Source organism: Scyliorhinus torazame, chromosome 1, assembly GCF_047496885.1.
Source record: "Scyliorhinus torazame isolate Kashiwa2021f chromosome 1, sScyTor2.1, whole genome shotgun sequence".
Lineage (NCBI taxonomy): Eukaryota > Metazoa > Chordata > Chondrichthyes > Carcharhiniformes > Scyliorhinidae > Scyliorhinus > Scyliorhinus torazame.
In genome coordinates this window covers 92,194,945-92,220,951 of record NC_092707.1, presented here as the reverse complement: position 1 = coordinate 92,220,951, position 26,007 = coordinate 92,194,945, and the positions used below count along the sequence as shown (strand labels likewise).

Sequence of the window (26,007 nt, the reverse complement as noted above, 5' to 3'; positions counted from 1 at the left end):
TCCAGAACTAGGGGGCATTGTTTGAGGATAAGGGGTAAACCTTTTAGGACTGAAGTGAGGAGAAATTTCTTTCCCCAGAGTGGTGAATGTGGAATTTGCGACCAGAGAGTGTTTGAGGCCAAATTTCAAGAAGGAATTAGATATAGCTCTTGGGGCTAATGGAATCAAGTGATCTGGTAGGGGGGAGGATTAAAGTATTGAACTTGATGATCAGCCATGATCATAATGAATGGCGGAGCAGACTGGAAGGGCCGAATGGCCTAGTGCTGCTTCTATTTTTCTATGAGGTATTAAACCTACGTTTTTGTTAATTAGCAATGAATAGTCACACCTAATGAAATAATCACTGTCCAGAGATCCAGAAACCCCTCATTAGGATGAGAAATCTATTCTGTGGATATCGATTACCCAGAAAACAGCCCGAACCTATCTATTGATTTAATTTCTACACACCACACAGCTGTTCTCTACATCCAGAGAAAATGGGAGCTGTGGGAAATGTTAATTGAGCAAGTCTTGTGGGGTTGGAATTGCACCCATCTGATCTGCAAGCCTTTCTGCCCCCTTTACGGGATTATCACCTTTTGTTTTTCACTAAAACATTTCATAATCCCTGCAGTTATGGTTGGCACTTTCCAGATACCGATGTTAGGTTCCCCCTCCGCCTGAGGAGGAGGTCAAACAATGACCATGTCTAACTCGCACAAGGCTACAAACACAACATTAATGCAGATGGATTTATCAACATTATTCAGCATCAAGAACATTTGCACAGTAATATCTAGCTCTGTCAAGTTAAGAACTAATTCCAAATGTTGGCTTGGAGCCAGTGATGGACTTTCAATGAAACACACCACTGCAGCATTTGGTCCCAGCCAATGAGGGGGTCCCCATATGAGATGACTGTTGTGTGAATATCATGGGAACACCAATCAGAACCTTCGTACCTCTAAATTTGCCAATAAACCCATTCTTGAGCTTATCGGCAGGCAATACAGAACATCAGGCTCGGATTAGTGGACTCCCCTTTAGAACAGGAAAACAGTTTGACAGATGCTGAGGTGGTGGAGACTTAAAACAATTCAGACACTGATCTCCTGAATTGATGTTAAGTTTCTGAACTTCATTGAGTAAAGATGCAAAACAGCAGTCGAGGTTTCTGACATTCGGTAGACTTGTTCTGAATCGTTGAAATGAAGACATACTATCTCCTGTCAATATTCAGAGACACTATGCATCTGGCAGTCAAAAACACAGGAAGGTGAAGACGAGGCAAGAGGACGAAGCTTGTCAAAAAGACAGTTTGGCACTTTACTTTAAAAGGTTTGAAGTATTGAGGTGCCCAAACTGCACATACATCCTCAACAACATCCACTAAATGTTTTGATGACTTGTCTGAGGACTTCAACCTGCAGATATCCAGAGAAAATGCATCACCTGAAAAACTTGAACAGGATGTGGACTCTGAAATGGGAATGGAACTACAAGATACTGCTCAAGCTCATTGTTCTTCTGCTGCTTAAGTGAGGGAAAAAACCTACCCTGAAAACATTGCCTTATGGTCAAAATCTTTTCCACTGGGTATGATTGAATATTTTATAATAAATAGACCAGAGACCAGTTTGAAAAAGAGAGAAATTACTGGAGGAAAGTGCTGAGGTGTGTTGTCATGGTCATACTGCTATCTTCCTTGGGACTACTTCTTAAGAGTACGTGATGAGTCATCAGTGTCAAGTCGAAGAGGTAATTATTTTAGCCTACTTCTCAAAGAACATCTGAAAAGTTATCAATATTGTGGCTCAGGGAAGACCAACTTTTTATATGGACAGAACCTACGATTACATCATTATAAAGGCAGAGCGGTGCAGAAACCAATTCACTAATAAAGTCAAAGATGCCAATTACTATTGCACAATAGTTGATTCAACACCAGATTTGAGTCATGTGGGCCAATTAACGTTAATTTTAGACATGTGACCAGCGAAAGTTGTAGAACTATTTTTCAGTTTTGTCCAGCTACAACCCCACACTGAGTGCCTGGAGACGGTTTTAGATTGAATTTTAAATTTAGGTTTGGACATCAAAAATTGATAATGCCACAAATATGGCAGGAAAATATTCATGTCAACAAGCAAGACGGAACAATACAAGCCACAATGCATTATTCATCCCATTTTCCAGTCATTCTTGAACTTAATCTGCAATGCAGCAGCTGAATCGTGTGAGGCAGCTGATTTTTTTGCCCTTTTTAAAAAAACTTGTATGCCTTCTTTTCCATTTCCATGCATCAGTGGAATTTGTTGCAATCACGCTTGGAGCAGGCACATGGAATACATTTGACAGTCAAAAGAATTTGTGACTTCAGGTGTTCCATTCACGCAGATGCTGTTCTGGCTGTTAGAATGAACTTTGTTGATATAAAGGAATGCTTATCACACGGCCACATCAAATTCAGAGAAACCACGTGCGAAAGTCAAAGCAAATTTCTTCGCAAAGAAGTTTGAAAAGTACAAAATTGCCATTTTTACTGTTTTGTGGAAACATTCACTTCAAAGAATTAATGTTGCCGGTGACTTCCGGGCAGGAGGCGGCCACACAATGGAGGGCCCCCGTTCGGCAATGGCATTTTCGGGGCTTTAAGCCTGGTCCCAGGGTCTGCGGAGGCGACAAAGGCAGGGAGAAGGCACGGAGGAGGCACAGTGAAGACACAGGAGGAAAAAAAGAACAAAAATGTCGAGGGTGAGCAAGAAAACGGCCAGGAAAGAAACAGCTGGAGGTCCGTCGGGAAGTGGAAAGGTCACCGTGGGGTCACCAGGAAAAATGGAGGCTGGAGCACCAGGGAAGGCCGCACTGCTTACGGCTGAAGAAATAACTAAGGTGATGGCTGCGGAATTTTGAAAGCAGTTGGCGCAGATTGCGAAATGCATGGAGACGGTGAGGAAGGAGATGAGGGAGGTTTTGAGTGTGCTGGTGAAGGAGGTGGTTTCCTCGGTGAGGACGGAGGTGGCGAGCGCAGTGGCGGAGGTGCGAGAGCAAGGGGAGGCGCTAAAGGAAGTGGAGGAGACGTTATTGCAGCACGGTGATCAACTTGCCTCGATGGGGAAAGAGATGCGGAAGGTGATGGATACTAACAAGGATCTGCGAGGAAAAATGGAAGACCTGGAAAACCGATCTAGGCGACAGAATTTGAGGATTGTGGGGCTGCCCGAAGGAGTTGAAGGACCGAAGCCGACTGAGTATTTTGCCGCGATGCTGGCACAACTATTGGGGGAGGGGGAGGATCCCTCCCGATATGAACTGGACCGGGCTCATCGGTCGTGGAGGCCTGTACCAAAGGCGAATGAGCCGCCAAGGGCAGTGACTCTGTGCTTCCGTAGATACAGGGTGAAGGTCCTGAACTGGGCCAAGCAGAAGCGGGTGGTGCAGTGGGCTGGAGCTGGTATACGTGTATACCAGGACTTTACGATGGCGCTGGCAAGGAGGCGGGCTGCCTTCAACCGGATGAAGAGGGCACTGTATATTAGCAAGGTGCGGTGCGGCATTGTATATCCAACGAAGCTGAAGGCGACTTACAAGCTCAGGGACTTTTATTTTGGAACGGCAGAAGCAGCGGAGGAGTTTGCGAAAGCAGAAGGACTGTGGCAGAACTGACAAATTGGGTAATGGCCATGTGCCGATCTAACCTTATGATTATATTTTCTTCTTTTTTGTATCACTGCGCGCGGGTGTAGAGATTAAAGGAGCCAATGTGGTATATATTTGGACAAGTGAAGGGACGGGACTTTCATTCGAAATGAGAGTTCTTTGAGGTGTCGGTGGAGATGCGGGGTTTGTGTGCTAAAAGGGGATCTTTGGGCTTTCCTAGGGCCGGGCAAGTGGGAAAGGGACCCGGGCGGGGGCCTCCACGATGGCCGGTTTAAGCCAGCCAGTGAACGGGAGTGAGGTGGGGGGAGGGGCTGCGGCCATCGGAGCCTGACAGAACAGGGTCCGAGTGGTCTAGCCGGGGTGGAAAGTTGGGGGGAAGGAACCGAGGTTGGGAGGAGTTTTACAAGAGGCAGTGGACGGGAGGAGCTGGAGACCTGCCGTGGGGGGGTGGGGGGAGCTGTGTAAGATTAAGGGTGACTACGGGTAATCCCCGATTCCTTTTTGTCATTTGTATGTAAACATGCGGGTTGAGGTTCGGCGGTTGGTGGGTAGATGGGATCGTTGTTATTATGGGGACTGACATATCTTGCTGATTTATTGTTCATTGTTGATGGATGTAAATGTGGGAGAAAATGTGAAAAAGGAGAATAAAAAAAATTTGATTAAAAAAATTAATGTTGCCAGCAAATAGTTCAAATACTAAAATGTTGATAGAACTTTATTGCATGCTTCACAATTGTTACCCTCGGTTTTGTCCTCGAAGTTCAAAATGGCTATACCTTAGTGGAAGCCGAGGCACTAACATTAGCAAAGAATATACGTCCCTCTGATAAAGTATACAAGACACAGGAAGTTATTTGCTGACATTAGAGATAAAGAAATTACTTAAAAAGGGAAAAAGAATATCATTGAGACTGCCAATGTTATTTATGACGCTATACTAGTGCAATTGCTGAGTAGAAGTGAATCTCTGAGGAAGACTGTTGAATTATTTTGTGCTTTTCGACAAAAAAGTTTGAGAATTTAAGAGCTACTGAGAGGACACAGGCACATCTTTCTGAAGATGAAGTGAAACGATTCATTAATTTCATCGATAATGACGAGCTCTGTGGTCAAAGATCACCAGCTGATTTGTACAGACTTGTACGTGATGGTTTTCAAGTTGAGCCTTTTAACAATACCCATCACAAATGCTTCTGCTGAATGTTCTTTGTTTGTATTGAAAAGAGTAAAAAAGTTGCAAAATACAATGAGTAAGAAACATTCAGCAAGTTCAGTAATACTGGCAATTGAAAATGCATCCATACAAGATTTTACCTATGACGTGAGTGCTTACTGAAGAAAAAGTACTGAAAAACCATCTAAGATGCCGAAGATTGCAAACAACCGATGAAGGAACAAAATCTAAAAAGTCTGTCCCTCTACCTTGTTCTCTGGTCTAAATTCTGTTCAAGGGATAACATATGCTGGTCTGAGATAATGGCTGGTGGTCACACGCAGTATTATAACCGGTGAGTAACCATCATCCCCCATTGCTCTTTACTAGTCTTCAGAAAATCTATCTTTACTCTTCTGGACAATTAAAGAATAGAATGCTGCCAGATAACTGTCAGCAAAACCACTGATATTAGTCTTGGATTGGACATTCCACTTCATTGGAGTATTTGCTCCCGTGCTGGACTTTTTCTGGCCTGCCTGTTACTCAGCCAGTTCATGTTTGCTTGCGTCAAGATACAGAGATTGCAACATTCTCTGTATCTACTGTGTTACGGCACCCTGGGTGAGTGCGCAGTCCCACAGACTCCGGAGTCTTAACCAAGAGAATTCACCAATCATTCATGTATTTTCCTGATATCTTTGATCCTTGACTGCTCCAATGTGTCACAGGTACCAGATTTGGAAGTAAAATATTAATAAAACTGTTTATTTATAACCAGAGTAAAAGGCAAAGATATAATGGTAAGAATGGAACAATGATCTGCTAATCTAATTATTTCCCAAACCTCCTCCCACCCTCCACCCAGACACATACAGTGAGGATATGGAAAGGATTGAAAATAACAGGAATTAAAGGGGGGGGGGGGTGAGATGGTTATTTGCTGCTGCTGAAGTAGCAGTCTTCCAAGGTCACAAGTGTTAAAATCATCTGTTGTTTTGGATCTGATAATGATCTTTAATTAGAACATGCAGGCTGTAGAATTCTATCTGGGGAGTCATTTTCAATTGAATGACCTCCACCAGACTGCCTCTCTGATTCACTGAGACAATATTTGACTCTTTCACCTGAGGATTTCAAATAGTTTTCTAAAAAGCTCCCCACTTCCTTCAGATAGCATTGGACTGGAACGTCCTGTTAATTGAACTGACGGTAGAGAAAGCCACCAATTGAGGAAAATCAGTTTCAGCTCCCAGCCTTTATATCAGAAGGGAAGCACTCATAGGCTAGGCTGGAAAGTATTTTAATCACCAGCCTTTCCAACAGAGATTTAAACTTTCACAGACCTGGCTACTGATTGCAGAAGTTTTATTTTCTGTTTGTGTGGGTATTACCCCCCACAATAACCACTGCACCACCCTATCAGAAGTTAAACCTTCACAGGACTACTAGAGAGACTGTCCAGACCTGCTCGCTTCAGCCTTTCTGGGAGAGCTGTTTCACAGGTGTCTGCCCAGCTACCTTCTCAGAACAAAACCGAAACCAGAGAGCCAGCCTTTCTTTCTGGAAACTTCTAAAGGGTTCCACCAATCACAATCTACAACAGAGGTTGTCCCAGAATTCTCGGAGAGCAGATTGGTTGCTGGCCAAGCCTGTCAGAATGGGTCATCACTGATGTCAGAGCACATCCTGCACCTGTTTTTTTAAATTAAAGGCCCCAGAAAAACGCCCAGGTGCAGGAGGTTTAACTGCCAAAAGAACAAGAATTAAAGGAAAACAAGATCCAACGAGGATTCACAAAAGGGTTCCTTACAACCGCCATGCTGACAACAGGTAGGCTTGTTATTCTATTGATCAATTAGTACAAAATTGTTGTCACAAGTCAGAGCCCTACAGTAGTGTGCCAAGCAGTGATTTTGGATTCCACGGCAAGCGTTGAAGTCAGAGTGCAGGGCATGGGTCCCTGGAAAACAGGAGAGCGTGGGGCCCCAAAAGCCTAAGTCCGCCTTTGCTCGGGTCTGTGCTTTCTTTTGTACATTTGTTTTCTGACACACCTACCTCAATTTTGCAGTGCTACATCAACTTTGACTGTAATTTAAGCTCATTGCTCCAGATAGCGCTATCTTCTCAGTTTTGTCCCCATGGGAACTTAATGCATTTTTACAGGACTTGTTCTTCACCAATCTGCTGTCCTTCCGCTCATGTTAACATAACCATATAGCCTGATCAATGTGAGTGAGCCGCTGAAGCTGAATTTCCTTTGTCTTTTACACATAACTATCCATGAATAGGAGATACAAAGTACTCTGCACAAATATTGATCAAATAGAAATGGCTTTTAACTATATATGAAAATCTTAAAGGCAGAAAGTGTCTAAATGTTACAAGAGAATATTTCTCAAAACATACCCAAATTTTTCAGAACAATGAGCATTTTTGGTGTTTTTTCTCTCCTGCTGCAGTAAAGGTCACAAAGCAAAAGGAATGGAAGAATTGAAGCTGTTGCAAGGATGAGTCTGATATTATTGGAAATAAAAATGATGGAAAATCCTCGAGATTGCTCACTGGGACACAGACTGTTGGGATTATAAGATGTAAGGTTTCAAAACAGTTCAAGTTTAAAGGCAAACGCGCGGCACAGTAGCACAGCGGTTAGCACTGTTGCTTCACATCTCATGGGTCCCAGGTTTGATTCCCGGCTTGGGTTACTGTCTGTGCGGAGCCTGCACTTTCTCCCTGTGTCTCCGTGGGTTTCCTGCGGATGCTCCGGTTTCCTCCCATATTCCAAAGATGTGCAGGTTAGGTGGATTGGCCATTCTAAATTGCCCCCCTAGTGTCCAAAAGGTTAGGTTGGGTTACTGAGTTACGGGGATAGGGTGGAGGTGTGGGCTTCGCGCTCTTTCCAAGGGCTGGTGCAGACTCGATGAGCCGAAAGACCTCCTTCTGCACTGTAAATTCTATGATTCTATGAACACATCAGGTCCAGAAAACAAATGCCTGGAAAGCTGCGACAATTAAGCAGAGGTTTATTTTACTTTTTCCCTTTTGAATTCTGAAGGCAACAAACGTTAGTACTGGGAAATAGAATATAATTTGTTTCCGATGACCAGCATTTGCAGCTCAGGTACAGCCTATGTAGATTGAAGAGAAAAGTTCCCTCTTGGCTGGCCCCAAGAGGAGCCAATTGACTGCCAACTGTGACATTATTTTAATTTCCTATCAAATCAAACATTTGGCCTTTCGCAATCAAATCACCAATTTTATGCCAAACTAGTGCAAAAATAGCAGCAAATTCTGGAATGGTCGATCTTTGCTTACCATGAATAGTAATGGTTTAGCTGAAACTCAATTCAATAGGTTTATAACAGGTTGGTTACTGGCTCAGTTTGGTTTGATATTTTTGTATAAAACAAACTACATTAAATCATAAATGTTTTATTAAAATAAATCTAGAAATTGATGACAATAAATATAAAACGAAATAGATCGATTTTGTACCATCTGCACCGGAGGTAAACACAGATGTTTAATTGACAGTCACGTTGGGTTGCATAGTCAGGACAGTTTAGTGCAGACATCATTCTATATTATTTCTCCAATAATCACTGGAATCCCCTCCACCCATTCTCCTGGAACTCAGGGCTAAAATGTTAAAATCAGTTATTTCAAAGGTAATACGAAACAACTTAAAATTTAGTAAAATACTTTTTCATAAACAGCTCAGTAAACCCAATTTGCCAATCTGTCCTAATTTCAACCAGAAGACAAACACATCCGTGGTAGCAACTGTGAATTTTGCAATGAGCTAGTATTGATTACGAGGAGTTCCAGAATGAACACAGTGTCTGCAAAGGCGAAAATACACTGTTCTTACTACGTCTTTGGCTCCATCTTTAAAGTTCCATCCACCGTGTAGCTGGGATGCGAGCCAGTCATGCTGCCCCTGTACTATGATTCGACCAAGTGTCATAATGGCCTGGGCTGACGTTCATTTTGATTTATCCTCTTCTGCACCCATTCTCCAAATCAGCTCAATCCAAGATTTGGATTGCGTGAGTAGAGAATGTCCCATCCGTATGAACAAGGGGAACCCATTTGCCAATTTTTAAAATCCGTAAGTGCTTGCAGCAAACATTACCAGGGCTGGTTTAGCTTAGTGGGCTAGACAGCTGGTTTGTAATGCAGAACAAGGCCAGCAGCACGGGTTTAATTCCCGCACCAGCTGACAATTCTGAATTCTCCCTGTGTACCCGACCAGGTGGCGGAATGTTGCGACTAGGGGCTTTTCACAGTAACTTTATTGCAGTGTTAATGTAAGCCTACTTGTGACAATAAAGGATTATTATTTTATTATTACCAGATTGCAAGGACAGCAGAGCTAGCACAGAATGACTCTGCCCAAAATGCACATCCTGAACCTTCCCTCTTCTCTCCAGCGCATTACTGCAACATTTACTATTTCCTAGTGACTTTGCTACATTTTATGCTACTTCAGTTCAAAACAATAGATATTAGTGCGCGGGGCTTACATAAAATAGGGGTCGAGTTAAGATTAACCTAGGGTGGCACGCTAGTGCAGTGGTTGGCACGGCTGCCTCACGGCGGCGAGGACCCTGGTTCGCTTCTGGCCCTGGGCTGTCCGTGTGGAGTTTGCACATTCTCCGTGTCTGCGCGGGTCTCACTCACAAGCCAAATACGTGCAGGGTAGGTGGATTGGCCATGCTAACTTGCCCCTTAATTGGAAAAAAAGAATTGGGTACTCTAAATTTATAAAAAAAGAGATCAATCTAATTTCTTTCACACAGTGGGCGCTTCTAAGTAGAAGGGGAGATTTTGATCTTAACAATCTGGGTGCAAGATTTTTTGTTGCAATGATCAAAAACCTGGTATACAAGTCTTGCTTACATATAGATTCCAATTACCTGGAAAGGGGGGGGGGGCTTTAAATTACATTGCACTGATCAACTATTGCACATTTAAAAAAAAAAAATCAAACACACTTAAGGATTTCTATGATTTGCAAGTTCAATTTGTAGGGGGTGTATAGAATGATGTAATCTTATCATTGGGTTCCATATCCCTCCAAAAATTAATCTGTTTTGTAGCACTGCCAGCCAAAGTGTTTAAAAATTAAAATTTCACTTTATACTCAGCAAAATGGCACACATTACCATGATAAAAAAGGTGATGTTTTTGGTGGTTAAAGGTAATCCATCAGTGGTTCTATCCAGTGCACTTATGATGGCGATTAGATACAGTTTCCACCTTGGTCGTAAACACATTAGTCACTGGCTTGTTAACAATCTAAGATCGGCCTTGGCCAGATAATCTGCAGAGTTTAAAAATGAATGCGTGCATTCAGAAATTAATTGCTCCAAGTTTCTTCTCTTCATCTTCTGTGAGCGGTTCCTTGTTCAGCAGGCGGTTGTGCAATTTGTGGTGTTTGCCGATACCAAGTTTAGGCAGCCCTCGGTTCAGCCCCTCGAGTAGCGCACACGCCTTACATAGCTTCTGACTGGAAATGTAACCACAGCGGGTGCAGGTTCCCTGTGTGGGCATCTTCACATCCTCCTTTATAGACAGATTCTCACCAGAGTGAATCACATCCATGATGGCACTGGTCCGGATCGACTCCAGATCCTTCAGAAAAGCACGGGCATAGCCCCTGTATGCATTAGGCGAATATACACATTCTGTAGAGAAGTAGTCCAGTTTCTTGAAGTATGCATACAGCACTATCTCTTTCTCATAGGCGTATTTGAGTGGTTTGCAGCGAGGAATGGCTCCCTCACTGCCTGTAATGATAGAGGTGCAACGGCGGAGTCGAGCAATGTCACCACGTAGGAAATTCATCAGGACAGTCTCAGCAATGTCATCAGCATTGTGACCTGGTAGAAGGGGGGGGAAAAAGGAGGATATCATTAACCTTTACACCCACAGATGCACTCATTTATTACACGCCACTGTGCAGCAGAAGACAGGAGTTCATATCACCAACTGGCCACCAAATCATGGCCATCCAAATAACTCAACAACTTTAAAAGTGAGACTGGAGATGTTTACAAACATGTTACACAAAGGATGGGGGTGAATCATGTAATAAGTGGGCCAAGTTCAACTAACCAAGTAATGCTTTGTGCAAGTTTAAAAAGTTTTTTTAAATTTTTTTATAAAGAGTACCCAATTAAGTTTTTCCAATTAAGGGGCAATTTAGCGTGGTCAACCTGCACATCCCGTAACAGCCTCCCCGAACAGACGCCGTAATGTGGCGACTAGGGGCTTTTCACAGTAACTTCATTTGAAGCCTACTTGTGACAATAAGCGATTTTCATTTCATTTCATTTCATCTTTGTGTTGTGGGGGCGAAACCCACGCAAACACGGGCGAATGTGCAAACTCCACATGAGCAGTGACCCAGAGCTGGGATTGAACCTGGGACCTCGGCGCCGTGAGGCATCAGTGCTACTCTCTGTGCCACCGTGCTGCCCTTGCTTTGTGAAAGTTAATGTCTCCATCCATGTTCAGCCCCAGAGCCCCAATGAATTAACTTCAATGTCTACACGGATAGATTTGTAAGCAAGGGTGGCCTGGGACCAGTTCAGTTCCAGTAAAGGATTGACCATTGCTCTCTGACAGTCCACCTCATCTCTACCATAGTGAGGTTCTTCTCTATATATTTAGGTTTCAATTTCTCAGGATGGTTCACATTCCCATGTATTACCAAAGCTATAATTTCCTCGCTCTGTCTATAAGCCATTGTAATCTTTTTGGTCTAGTTAATCTGAGACCTTTGTAGGGTGATCTTGTCCCAAGTTTCTTTACATATTGTGTTGTGTTAGCTACTTGGAACTGTGTGCAGTAGCTGGAAACATTAGTTTCTTACCCCTTCCATCTCACCCCTTAAACCTTTGCTCTTGGCTCCCCACAAAAACTGACCATTTGGAGAATCGTATTGTACCACTCAACGGTTCCTAATTTTCCACAAAAGTCTGCACTTATGTCACACCTTTCAACATAAACATTCCCCAAGTCCTTGCGATTTTTCTACTTTGCTGGAACAGTCCCACTGGATTGGAGCACTGTTGCTTCACAAAACCAGGGAGCCAGGTTCGATTCCTGGCTTGGGTCACTGTCTGTGCGGAGTCTGCACGTTCTCAGTGTCTACATGGGTTTCCTCTGGATACTTCAGTTTCCTACCACATGTCCTGAAAGACGTGTTTGTTAGGTGAATTGGACATTGAGTTTGCCCTCAGTGTACCTGAACAGGCACTAGAGTGTGGCGACTAGGGGATTTTCATAGCAACTTATTTGCAGTGTTAATGTAAGCCTACTTGTGACACTAATAAAGATTATTAAGATGAATAAGAAGTCAATGTATGTTACCTGTGCAAACCTTGTCTACCTTCAGCATCATGGCTCCTCGGTCAAGAGCTTGCCGTCTGAAGACTCCACAAAACGTGCAGTTATTTTTCAAGCCAACTTTCTTCACAATCTGATCCATTGTCCAACCGTACAGTTCTTCATAGGAAACGATCTTGAGAGGCAGATCGTACTGTTGCTGGTTTCTCTTTACCGTCTCTAAGGAGTCATCACGGTAACCAGTGATGCCTTCATCCACAGAGATCAGCATCAGATTTAGCCTGTAATCATACCGCTCATTTAAGACTTTTAGAACGTGAGCTAGAACAGTTGAATCTTTCCCACCAGAAGCACCAATTCCTACAGTCTCGCCCTGCTGGAAAAGCTTTGCAGACAGGATTGTCTGATGAACCTCCTCTTCAAAGGCCCAGAAAAAGCACTCTTTACAAAGGGAGTGGCCTGTTTTGGGGCGCCTGAGAGCTGCCGCCTTCTTGTCACAGCCGCTACAGGGAACTGGCATGTTGGAGCAGATCTGAAAGAGCAAGAAAAAGTGAACTCGATTGAGTATATCAGAGGTGCAGTAATTAGGCCTGAACATTTGTAGAGATTTACAGTATTATCCTTTTCATTACTAAGACCACCCCAAATTGTTTCATAGCACACTGTTTTGCGGGATATACGACAAATCTAGGTTGTGATGCCGAATCATTTTCTAAACCTTAGATTAGGTGAAAGCACGACAAGTTAAATAATTTATTTGTTCTTAGATAATGATCCACAGGACTGAAGAGAATAAGAGATAAGAGTAGACCATATAATTCATAACCCCACCTAGGAGCAATTTACCTAACCTGAACGTCTTTGGACTTTGTGGGAGGAAACCCACGCAGACAGGGGAGAACGTGTAAACTCCACACAGACTCCACAAAACGTGGAGTATGTATGGAGTTTACACGTTCTCCCTGGCCGTCCAAGGTTGGAATGGAATCCTGGTGTCTCGCACTGTAACGCAGCAGTGCTCACCACTGTGCCACCCCTAATTTTCCATCTGAAAGACAGTTGCTGAGAAAAAGTACTCCATTCATACTGCGCTGAAGTGTTAATCTAGATTCGACGTTCAAGTCCTAGAGCGGAGCTTGAAGCAACAGGTTTCTCACACTTCAGCAGCAAGAGTTAAAGAAGTTATGTTTCCTTTTCACTGCTCTTGTATTTAACATCAAGGCTGATCTTGGGCTTCAACATCACTTGGCTGCCCACTCCCCATATAATTTGATTCCTTGAGAGGCTAAAGATCTGTCCATCTATGCCTTAAACGTATTAAATGATGACGCATCCACAACCCTCTTGGATTTGATTGGATTGGATTTTGTTTATGGTCACGTGTACCAAGGTAGAGTGAAAAGTCTTTTTTTGCGAGCAGCTCAACAGATCATTAAGTATATGAAAAGTAAAAGAAAATACATAATAGGGCAACACAAGTAATACAATGTAACTGGATAACAATGGCAACGGGTGAAGCATACAGGGGTGCAGTGTTAATCAGGTCAGTCCATAAAAGGGTCATTTAGGAGTCTGGTGACAGTGGGGAAGAAGCTGTTTTTGAGTCGGTTCGTGCGTGTTCTCAGACTTTTGCATCTCCTGCCCGATGGGAGAAGTTGGAAGAGTGAGTAGGCCGGGTGGGAGGGGTCATTGATTATGCTGCCCGCTTTCCCCAGGCAGCGGGAGGTGTAGATGGAGTCAATGGATGAGAGGCAGGTTCGTGTGATGGATTGGGCTGTGTTCACGACTCTCTGAAGTTTCTTGCGGTCCTGGGCCGAGCAGTTGCCATACCAGGCTGTGATGCAGCCAGATAGGATGCTTTCTATGGTGCATGTGTAAAAATTGGTAAGAGTTAACGTGGACATGCCGAATTTCCTTAGTTGCCTGAGGAAGTATAGGCGCTGTTGTCCTTTCTTAGAGGTAGCAACGACGTGGGTGGACCGGGACAGATTTTGGGAGATGAATTTGAAACTGCTAACTATCTCCACCTCGGCCCCGTTGATGCTGACAGGGGTGTGTACAGTACTTCGCTTTCTGAAGTCAATGACCAGCTCTTTAATTTTGCTGGCATTGAGGGATAGGTTGTTGTCGCTGCACCACTCCACTAGGTTCTCAATCTCTCTCCTGTATTCGGACTCGTCGTTATTCGAGATCCGGCCCACTATGGTCATATCGTCAGCAAACTTGTAGATGGAGTTGGAACCAAATTTTGCCACGCAGTCGTGTGTGTACAGGGAGTATAGTAGGGGGTTAAGTATGCAGCTTTGCGGGGCCCCGATATTGAGTACTGTTGTGGAGGAGGTGTTGTTGTTTATTCTTACTGATTGTGGTTGTGGGTTAGAAAGTCGCGGATCCAGTTGCAGAGTGAGGAGCCAAGTGCTAGGTTTTGGATCTTTGATATGAGCTTGGCTGGGATTATGGTGTTGAATCATAGAATTTACAGAGCAGAAGGAGGCCATTCGGCCCATCGAGTCTGCACCGGCCCCCGGAAAGAGCACCCCACCCAAGGTCCACACCCCCACCCCATCCCCACAACCCAGCAACCCCACCCAACACTCAGGGCGATTTTAGACACTAAAGGCAATTTAGCATGGCCAGTCCACCTAACCTGCACATTTCTGGACTGTGGGAGGAAACCGGAGCACCCAGAGGAAACCCACGCACACACGGGGAGAATGTGCAGACTCCGCACAGTGACCCAAGCCGGGAATCGAACCTGGGACCTTGGAGCTGTGAAGCAATTGTGCTATCCACAATGCTACCGTGCTGCCCTAAAAGGCGGAGCTTTAGTCAATAAACAGGAGTCCTTCTTGTGAGATGTTCTAGGGATGAGTGTAGGGCCAGGGAGATGGCGTCTGCTGCGGACTGGTTACGGCGGTATGCGAATTGCAGTGGATCAAGGCGTTCTGGGAGTATGGAGGTGATGCGCTTCATGACCAACCTCTCGAAGGACTTCATTACGACTGAAGTCAGGGCCACCAGGCACGCTGCCTGGTTTTTCTTTGGCACTGGTATGTGATGGTGGTCTTCTGGAAGCAGGTGGGGACCTCGGAGCGGAGTAGGGACAGGTTAAAGATGTCCGCGAACACATCTGCCAGCTGGTCCGTGCAGGCTCTTAGTGCACGACCAGGGATCCCGTTCGGACCCGTGGCCTTCCGAGGGTTCACCTTCAGGAAAGCCGATCTGCATTTGGAAGCTGTGATGGTGGGTATGGGTGTGTTATGGGCTGCTGGGGCACTCAACAGCAGATCGTTGGTTTCCTGTTCAAACCGAGCGTAGAATGCATTGAGTTCATCGGGAGGGGTGCGCTGCTGCTGGAGATACTGCTCGGCTTTGCTTTGTAGCCCGCTATGTTGTTTAGGCCTTGTCACAACCGTCGAGAGTCTGTAACGTTAGTCTGTGACTCTAGCTTGGTCTAATATTCTCTCTTGGCATCTCAGATGGCTTTGCGGAGGTCGTACCTGGATTTCTTGTACAGGTCAGGGTCGCCTGACTCGAACGCCTCAGACCTGGCCTTCAGTAGGGAGTGAGACTCGCGATTGAGCCATGGTTTCCGGTTGAGGAATGTTCGTACTTCTTTCTTTGGCACGCAGACGTCCACACATTTGCTGATGAAGTCTGTGGTGGTGACATACTCATTTAAGTTGGTCGCTGAGTTCTTAAATATGGACCAGTCCCCAAATGGGAGGGGTGGACCCTTGGAGATTTGCAAGGCCGGGGGCTAGGGAATTTTAATTCTTCTCACATGTCCATAAGGCTTATTCTCGAATCGACTTTTTCATTTTGAGTAGGGCGCTGATAGCGAGAGTAGAGGATACCAAGTATTCGGCAATAGCCATTTCGGACAACGCCCCGCATTGGGTGGACTTGGAGATGGGGGAGGAGTGGGACCAGCGCCCGCTGTGGCGCTTGGAGGTGGGGCTGTTGGCGGACGAGGAGGTGAGCGAGCGGGTCCGAGGAAGTATAAAGAGGTACTTGGAGACCAACGACAACGGGGAGGTCCGAGTGGGGGTGGTATGGGAGGCACTGAAGGCGGTGGTGAGGGGAGAGCTGATCTCCATCAGGGCTCACAAGGAGCGGGGGGGAGAGGGAGAGGCTGGTGGGGGAGATGGTGAGGGTAGACAGGAGGTATGCGGAAGAACCTGAGGAAGGATTGTTGAGGAAGAGGCGCAGCCTCCAGGCCGAATTCGACCTGGTGACCACCAGGAAGGCGGAGGTGCAGTGGAGGAAGGACCAGGGGGCGGTCTACGAGTATGGGGAAAAGGCAAGTCGGATGCTGGCGCATCAGCTTCGGAAGCGGGACGCAGCTAGGGAGATCGGGGGAGTTAAGGACAGGGGAGGGAGCGTGGTGCGGAGTGGGGTTGGCATCAATGGGGTCTTCAGGGACTTTTACGAGGAATTGTACCGATCCGAGCCCCCACGGGAGGGAGGGAGGGATGGGCCGTTTCCTGGACCAATTGAGGTTTCCAAAGGTGGAAGAGGGACTGGTGGCGGGACTGGGGGCCCCCGATTGGGCTGGAGGAGCTGATCAAAGGGATAGGAAGCATGCAGGCGGGGAAGGCACCGGGGCCGGACGGTTTCCCGGTCGAGTTCTATAAAAAATATATGGACCTGTTGGGCCCGCTGTTAGTTAGGACCTTTAATGAGGCAAGGGAGGTGGGGGGGGGGCTTTACCCCCGACGATGTCCCGGGCACTGATCTCCTTGATCCTGAAGCGGGACAAGGATCCCCTGCAATGTGGGTCTTACAGACCGATTTCCTTGCTAAATGTAGATGCCAAGGTGCTGGCGAAGGTCTTAGCCACGAGGATTGAGGATTGTGTGCCGCAGATCACCATGAAGACCAGACGGGGTTTGTGAAGGGGAGACAGTTGAACGCGAATGTGCAGAGGCTTTTGAACGTTATCATGATGCCGGCGAGGGAGGGGGAGGCGGAGATAGTGGTGGCGATGGACGCTGAGAAAGCCTTCGATAGGGTAGAGTGGGGGTACCTGTGGGAGGTGCTGAAGAGGTTCGTGTTTGGGGAGGGGTTTGTCAGGTGGGTTAGGCTGTTGTACGAGGTCCCGATGGCGAGTGTGGCCACAAATAGGAGGAGGTCCGAGTACTTTCGGATGCACCGAGGGACGAGACAGGGGTGTCCCCTGTCCCCCCTGCTCTTCGCACTGGCGATTGAACCCCTGGCTATGGCACTGAGAGAGTCGAGGAACTGGAGGGGGTTGGTGTGGGGTGGGGAGGAGCATAGGGTGTCGCTTTATGCGGACGACCTGCTGCTGTATGTGTCGGACCCGGTGGGAGGAATGCCAGAGATAATGAGGATGCTTAGGGAATTCGGGGACTTTTCGGGGTACAAGTTCAATATGGGGAAGAGCGAGCTGTTCGTAGTTCAGCTCGGGGACCAGGAGAGGGGGATTGGCGAGCTCCCACTAAAAAGGGCAGAGAGGAGTTTCAGATATTTGGGGGTCCAGGTGGCCAGGAGCTGGGGGGCCCTGCATAGGCTTAACTTTACAAGGCTGGTGGAGCAAATGGAGGAGGAGTTCAAGAGGTGGGACGCGTTGCCGCTGTCCCTGGCGGGTAGAGTGCAGTCAATCAAAATGACGGTGCTCCCAAGGTTTTTGTTCCTGTTCCAGTGCCTCCCCGTGTTTATCCCGAAGGCATTTTTTAGGCGGGTTAACAGGAGTATAATGGGGTTTGTGTGGGCCCGAGGGACTCCGAGGGCGAGAAGGGTGTTCCTGGAGCGGAGTAGAGATAGGGGGGGCTGGCGCTGCCCAACCTCTGTGGGTACTACTGGGCCGCCAATGTGACAATGGTGCGAATGTGGGTGATGGAGGGAGAGGTGGCTGCATGGAAGAGGCTGGAGACGGCGTTCTGTGTGGGTACGAGTCTGGGGGCGCTGGCAACGGCACCGCTGCCGCTCCCTCCAAGGAGGTATACCACGAGCCCGGTGGTGGTGGCGGCCCTCAAAATTTGGGGGCAGTGGAGGCGGCATAGGGGGCAAGTTAGGGCCTCGGCGTGGACCCCATTACGGGGGAACCACCGGTTCACCCCAGGAAGAACAGGTGGAGGGTTTTCGGGGTGGCACAGGGCAGGCATACGAAAGTTGGGGGACCTGTTTGTGGACGGGAAGTTCGTGAGCTTGGGTGAGCTGGAGAAGTACGGGCTCCCCCCGGGGAACACCTTCAGGTACTTACAGGTAAGGGCGTTTGCCAGACGGCAGGTGGTGGAATTCCCACGGCTACTGCCACACACAGTACAGGACAGGGTGCTCTCGGGGGGGGGGGGGGGGTGGGTGGGAGTGGGGAAGATCTTGGAAACTTACCAGGTGATGCAGGAGGAGGAGGAGGCCTCGATGGTGGAGTTGAAAGGTAAGTGGGAGGAGGAGTTGGGAGAGGAGATCGAAGAGGGGACGTGGGCAGATGCCCTAGGGAGGGTGAACTCTTCCTCTTCATGCGCGAGGCTCAGCCTCATACAGTTTAAGGTGCTGCACAGGGCACACATGACCAGGACAAGGATGAGCAGGTTCTTTGGGGGTGAGGACAGGTGTGTTAGGTGCTCAGGGAGCCCAGCAAATCACACCCATATGTTCTAGGCATGCCCAACGCTGGAGGAATTTTGGAAGGGCGTAGCGAGGACGGTGTCGAGGGTGGTAGGATCCAGGGTCAAACCGGGCTGGGGGCTCGCAATATTTGGGGTGGCAGAGGAGCCGGGAGTGCAGGAGGCGAAAGAGGCCGGAATTCTAGCCTTTGCGTCCCTGGTAGCCCGGCGAAGGATTCTCCTTCAGTGGAAAGATACGAGGCCCCCAAGCGTGGAATCCTGGATCAGCGATATGGCAGGGTTCATTAAATTGGAGAGGGTGAAATTCGCCTTGAGAGGGTCGGTACAAGGGTTCTTTAGGCGGTGGCAACCGTTCTTAGACTTTCTGGCAGAACACTAGACATTGGTCAATGGCAGCAGCAGCTCGGGGGGTGGGGGGGGTTTACTTTATTTTTATTGATGTTATTTACACTGGAAGGGTCTGTGGGGGCGTATACACCTGTTGTCTTAAGTCGGGGTGTTAATGTTAATTTATTATTTAGGTACGGGAGGGGGGGGGGGGAGGGTTTTGCTTTTTTAGTTTGTGTTTTGTACTTAACCCTGTTGGGTTATTTTTTCTTTCTCATTTTGTTATTGATATTTTATGAAAACCTTTCATAAAAATTATTAAAAAAAAAAAAAAATATGGACCAGTCCAATGTCTCCAAGCAGTCACATTAGAGCTATTCTGTTTCCTCAGACCAGCACTGCACGACCTTCTTAGCTGGATTCTCCCGCTTGAATTTCTGCTTGTATGCCGGGAGAAGGAGCACCGTCTTATGGTCTGATTTCCCAAAGTGCGGTCAGGGGAAGGAATTATAGGAAATTTGGCAGTACACACGAGGTTGGCCTTGTTGAAGTCACCGGCCACGACTAACAAGGCCTCCAGGTGTTCTGTTTCTTAGTTGTTTATAACTGTGTACAGTTCGTCCAGCGCATTCCTCACTTCTGCCTTCGATAGAGCCCAATGATTCACAACCCTTTGGATGAAGTAATTTCTCATCGCAGCCCTAAATGATCAGTCACTTTTCCTGAGATTGTACCCCCTTGTTCTAGATTCCCAGCCAAGGGAAACAACCTCTCAGTGCCTACCCTGTCAAGACCCTTTAGCATTTTGGGCCTGGGAGAGTTGGGGGGGGGGGCGGGGAACTGTATGTGTTAATGGTGACTATGGGTGATTCCTGATTTCCTTTTGTTATTTGTTTATGTTAACATGCGGGCTAATGTTTTGGGGTTTGGTTGGAGGATGGGATTGTTGTTAGTGACATGGAGATTGACATTGCACTCGTTACGGATTATTGTTGGGTGTAAATTTGAGAGAAAATGTGAAAAAGGATGAGAATAAAACTTTTTAAAAAAAGAATGAAAAGAAATGAAGGTTTACGCTGATCATAAACAGAGAAACAAAAATGTAAAGAATTTTGGGCCTGAATTTTATGGTCCCCACCACCTGGTGGTGGGGAAGGGTTAAATTGCATGAATGGGATTACCTCTGGGATCTGGCCTGCCCCAACCTGAAAGCCTCTTCGGAGTCGGTGGGGACGTGTTTCCCTGCCGAGCCCCTGCCATCTGAAAAATGCAGCCCATGTATGTTTCAACAAGATCACCTCATTCTTTTAAACTGTTAATATAGACCCAATTTACTCAGCCTGGACAACCCTCTTATTCCATGGACCAATCTCTATTTTTTAAAATTTAGAGTACCCAACTCATTTTTTCCAATTAAGGGGCAATTTAGCGTGGCCAACCACCTATGCTGCACATCTTTAGGCTGTGGGAGCGAAACCCACTCATGCACAGGGAGAATGTGCAAACTCCACACGGACAGGGACCTAGAGCCGGGATCTAACCTGGGACTCGACGCCGTGAGGCAGCAGTGCTAACCACTGCACCACCCTGCTGCCCACCATTGATATCTCTGATAGACCCTACCTTATTCTTAGTTATTCGCTTGCGTTTAAATTTTATTGGTAAAACATCTTAGGATTTTACCTGTCAATATTATTTTCGTACTTTCTCTTTGCTTTCCTAATTTTCATTTCTACTTTACCCCTGTACTCCTCTCAGCTTTCTACAGATTTTGTGACTGTCATAAGCTTTTGTGTTCTGCTTTACCTTGGCCTGTATGATCTGGATCACCAGGAGGCTCTCGCCCCCTGTTTTCTGTTAAGCAGACCTCTCAACCATTAACTTCCCTTTTGTGATTGCAGTAACTTTGCTTGTTGGTTTATTCCACCCTGTTGTCTGATTTCTATTCTATTGTAAGCAATGCAAATGGGAAGGTAAAATTACAGAAATATTGCTAGATTATTTAAGAACTCAGCGACCAACTTCAATGAGTATGCCACCACCGTCACAGACTTCATCAGCAAATGTGTGGATGACTGCGTGCCAAAGAAAGGAGTACGTGCGTTTCCCAACCGGAAACCATGGCTCAATCGCGAGATTGACTCCCTACTGAAGGACAGATCTGAGGCGTTGAAGGCAGACGACCCTGACCTATACAAGAAATCCAGGTACGACCTCCGCAAAGCCATCCGGAATGCCAAGAGAGAATATCAAACCAAGCTAGAGTCACAGACAGACTCTCGGCGGTTGTGGCAAGGACTAAACAACATAACGGGCTACAAAGCGAAGCCGAACAGTATCTCTGGCAGCAGCGCATCCCTCCCCGATGAACTCAATGCATTTTATGCTTGGTTCGAGCAGGTAACCAACAATCCGCTGGCGAGTGCCCCAGCAGCCCATAATTCACCCATACCCACCATCACAGCTTCCGAAGTCAGATTGGCCTTCCTGAAAGTGAACCCTCGGAAGGCGACGGGCCCAGACGGGATCCCTGGTCGTGCACTCAGAGCCTGCGCGGACCAGCTGGCAGAGGTATTCACGGACATCTTTAACCTGTCCCTACTCCCCTCCGAGGTCCCCACCTGCTTCAAGAAGACCACCATCATACCGGTACCAAAGAAGAACCAGGCAACGTGCCTCAATGACTACCGACCAGTGGCCCTGACTTCAGTCGTAATGAAGTGCTTCGAGAGGTTGATCATGAAGCGCATCACCTCCATACTCCCAGAATGCTTTGATCCACTGCAATTCGCATACCGCTGCAACCGGTCCACATCAAGACACCATTTCCCTGGCCCTACACTCATCCCTAGAGCATCTCGAAAACAAGGACTCCTACATTAGACTCTTATTTATTGACTACAGCTCCACCTTCAACACCATAATCCCAGCCAAGCTCATATCAAAGCTCCAAAACCTAGGACCTGGCTCCCTACTCTGCAACTGGATCCTCGATTTTCTGAACAACAGACCACAATCAGTAAGAATGAACAACAACACCTCCTCCACAATAGTCCTCAACACCGGCGCCCCGCAAGGCTGCGTACTTAGCCCCCTACTCTACTCCCTGTACACACACGACTGTGTGGCAAAACTTGGTTCCAATTCCATCTACAAGTTTGCTGACGATATGACCATAGTGGGCCGGATCTCGAATAACGATGAGTCCGAATACAGGAGGAAGATAGAGAACCTAGTGGAGTGGTGCAGTGACAACAATCTCTCCCTCAATGCCAGCAAAACTAAAGAGCTGGTAATTGACTTCAGGAAGCAAAGTACTGTACACACCCCTGTCAGCATCAATGGGGCCGAGGTGGAGATGGTTAGCAGTTTCAAATTCCGAGGGGTGCACATCTCCAAAAATCTGTCCTGGTCCACCCACGTCGACGCTACCACCAAGAAAGCACAACAACACCTATACTTCCTCAGGAAACTAAGGAAATTCGGCATGTCCACATTGACTCTTACCAACTTTTACAGATGCACCATAGAAAGCATCCTATCAGGCTGCATCACAGCCTGGTATGGCAACTGCTCGGCCCAGGACCGCAAGAAACTTTAGACGAACCTGCCTCCCATCCATTGACTCCATCTACACCTCCCGCTGCCTGGGGAAAGCGGGCAGTATAATCAAAGATTCCTCCCACCCGGCTTACTCACTCTTCCAACTTCTTCCATCGGGCAGGAGATACAGAAGTCTGAGAACACGCACGAACAACAGCTTCTTCCCCACTGTCACCAGACTCCTAAATGACCCTCTTATGAACTGACTTCATTAACACTACACCCTGTATGCTTCATCCGATGCCAGTGCTTATGTAGTTACATTGTACATGTTGTGTTGCCCTATTATGTATTTTCTTTTATTCCCTTTTCTTCTCATGTACTTAATGATCTGTTGAGCTGCTCGCAGAAAAATACTTTTCACTGTACCTCGGTACACGTGACAATAAACAAATCCAATCCAATCCAATCCAATCTAATTAAACGAATGGGCAAAAATGTGGCAAATAGATTTCAACAAAAGCTAATATGAGGGCATCCACTTTGGGCATAGAAAAGGTCAGAACAGGTTACTTTCTAAATGACTAAAGTTAAATAGAGACTTTTTAGTCCAGTTATATTGATCATTAAAATGTCATCAAGAGGTACAAGACATCAAAGGGCCTAATGGAATATTGATCTTTTTATCTAGAGGATGAGAATGCAAGAGGGCAAAAGTCAAGCTTCAGCAATTCAAAGCTCTGGTTAAACCACATCTAGAATACTGTGAACAGCTCTGGGCACCCACCTTTGGAAAAATATGTTAGACTTGGCGAGAGTGCAGAGTAGATTTACCAGAATGATATCTGGACTCCAGGGGTTAAATCAAGGTGGGATGATATAAACTAGATAAAAGCAAATTACTGCGGATGCTGAAATCTGAAACACAAACAGAAAATGTTCGAAAATTTTTAGCAGGTCTGACCTGTGGAGAGAGAACAAAGATAAAGAGTTCCAAGTCTGAATGATTCTTTGTCAGAGCTCAATTTTTGACCCAACTGGAGTTATATTCTCTGAAATTTAGAAGATTAAGCAGTGAAAGGATCAACATTTTCAGATATAGGAGCACAAAAAGGTTTACTTTGACAGTATTCCATCCTGTGAGATGGTGGCTTACACCTTGGCGGTCAAATGTGTTGAACATCAACTGGTGTAGCTGAAGAGTGCCACTCTGGCTCGGCAATCTCTAACGTATTTGCTGCAGAGAAAGTCAGTGGACTGAGAAGGCGCACGATTCACTGGCTTTTTCTCAACTAGTTAAGCTTTCCACTTCTGCTCACCTGTTCCAATGTTCCTCCAGTTAGGTTCCAGAGGCCATAGTGTTAGGAAATCATCTTACAGTTTAATGAATGTCCAGCACCATCATACCTCATTTGCAGGTATCCCTATAGCAGAGGTATTGATGTCCAACAAGGCATAACCAATGACAAGTTCACCATACAGAAAATCTTTGGGTATATGACCACCATCCAGATGTTAAATGTGGCTGACCTAGCACTGACATCGTTGGCGTATACATGTATATGCTGATGGAATTAGCATGCTCCAGGACCTAATTGGTGACCTTGTCCTGCCAAGCGATGCTTTGCTGAGACAGCAAAGATGCAAACAGTTCAACTTTTCTCCTGCTTAGCATTTGTTGCCCAGGTCTCACTATGTAGACTGCGCTGATGATGGAGGCTTGTGTAGCCATCTGGGATGGCCATGTCACGATTACAAAATGGACACTTCGCAAACAATGCAGGGAAAATTGGACAATACTGAAAAAGCAAGCAGGTGCAAGGTCTGTCTGTTGATTAGAGCTGTAGCTCTCAGACAGGACCGGTACTGCAGAACCATCTACATACTAATGAGCCATCCCCGGGAACAAAAGGCAAGTTAGGTAAACAATGCTAAGACAGACATCCTGACGCCAGAGGAGACTAAAACAAAGCAAACCAACGGCCACCTAGGACACGCCCAGCAACCAGGGAACCCTCTATTGGAGGAAAATCAATAAGGACAATTGGGAAATGGCCCAATTAATTGGGGCAAAGTTCAAGGCCCGCCCAAAAGCGCGCAAAGCCCTTTTGGGGTATAAAAAGGACTCCCCAAGAGAGGATCGTTCTCTTGGCCTTGGCTCTCAGCGAGGAGAGACCCGCCAAAGCTGCTCCAGACCAAGTAAGTTCCAAGTCAACGCATGCTACGAGATAGACGCTCCTAGTTGCTACCCTGTAAACCGCTCAACCCAGCAGCCTCAGAAACGAGCAACGGCCATTGTTCCTCTGACTGAGTGGGCACCCAAAGCCAAGTATAGGCTTTTAGTAATAGTTTAGGTTGTAGAGTTTTATGCATGAGTAGGTTTGACGGTGTGTAAATAAATGAGCATTGCTTTTGAATTTACTGACTGGTGTATCGAGTCTTTGATCAGTGTTCAGTTTTGAACCCTGTGGTGGTATTGAAAGATACCTGGCGACTCTTGAGCAAACGTAATTAAACAGAGCCAAATTAAGAGACAACAGCAAGTTAGCAACATTTACTGGCGACGTTTGACGGGGCTCGATTTAGAAGTGGCCTAACCACTCCGAGAGAACACAAATTTGAATTAAGAGTCCAATTGGAAACAGAAAAACCACAAGCGTAAGAACCGTACTGATCAAGCCTCCGAGATTCGGAAGTGTGTTAATGCATGCGTACTAACAGGGATATAAGGTAATCCGGAGAGATTGTGTTGCGTAAAACTGTCAGGAGTTTTGTAGGCCGGAAAAATTACACCGTTCCTTCCCACATCAGATCCACACCAATTTTTCGCGAAAGTCAAACAGCAGGCTACCATGTATGGCCTGGATGAAAAGGAGCAAGTGAAGCTCAGTTTTAAGCCTCGACCCTTCAGACGTGGCAGCCCTTCCCGACCCACAGAATGTAGGAGGAGGCACACTCCAAGAGATGCACACAGCGATCCTTGATGCGATCGGCTAGAACAGAGGAGAACCCCTAGAAGGCCTAAATAAGTGTAGGCAAAAGAAGACAGAGCACCCCATAGCGTTTGCTGGATGCTTGTAGATACACTTCACAGCAGTTTTCAGAGTTAGCCCGCGCCCATTTGTCCCCAGATAATATGGCCAAATCGAATCCTAGTCTCTCACGCGACAGACGCAGGACAGAAAGCTTGCGCAAATTATGACCCCTCAGACGAGGCCCACAATGAAAAATGGGTTTTGAAGAGATTGTCCGCGCTTGGGAGTAATCACTCCAAGTAATCACTCCACGCATTTATAAAACCCGATGAAGAGCAGGCAGACATGAGTCCAGTTAAAGCGCACCAGAGCCCCGCATGGGTAAATGAGGGCAGGAACAGCCCACCCCAAC

General features: G+C 46.5%; 1 protein-coding gene across 4 annotated transcripts in view; it reads right to left on the bottom strand.

Annotated features, from left to right (window-relative positions):
- Positions 1-7,810: 7,810 nt before the first annotated feature.
- ctu1 (cytosolic thiouridylase subunit 1 homolog (S. pombe)) overlaps positions 7,811-26,007 on the bottom strand; it is a 34,870-nt gene continuing 16,673 nt past the window's right edge. For 2 of the 4 annotated variants that reach the window (XM_072498014.1, XM_072498015.1), the window contains 3 exons: positions 23,408-23,538; positions 12,185-12,692; positions 7,811-10,689 (listed from right to left, as the gene is read on the bottom strand). In XM_072498014.1, coding sequence (XP_072354115.1) covers positions 10,160-10,689; positions 12,185-12,680 — 1,026 coding nt within the window. In that variant the 5' untranslated portion in view covers positions 12,681-12,692; positions 23,408-23,538 and the 3' untranslated portion in view covers positions 7,811-10,159. The remainder of the gene's footprint in view (positions 10,690-12,184; positions 12,693-23,407; positions 23,539-26,007) is intronic. The other 2 variants (XM_072498013.1, XM_072498016.1) reach the window with 1 other exon arrangement.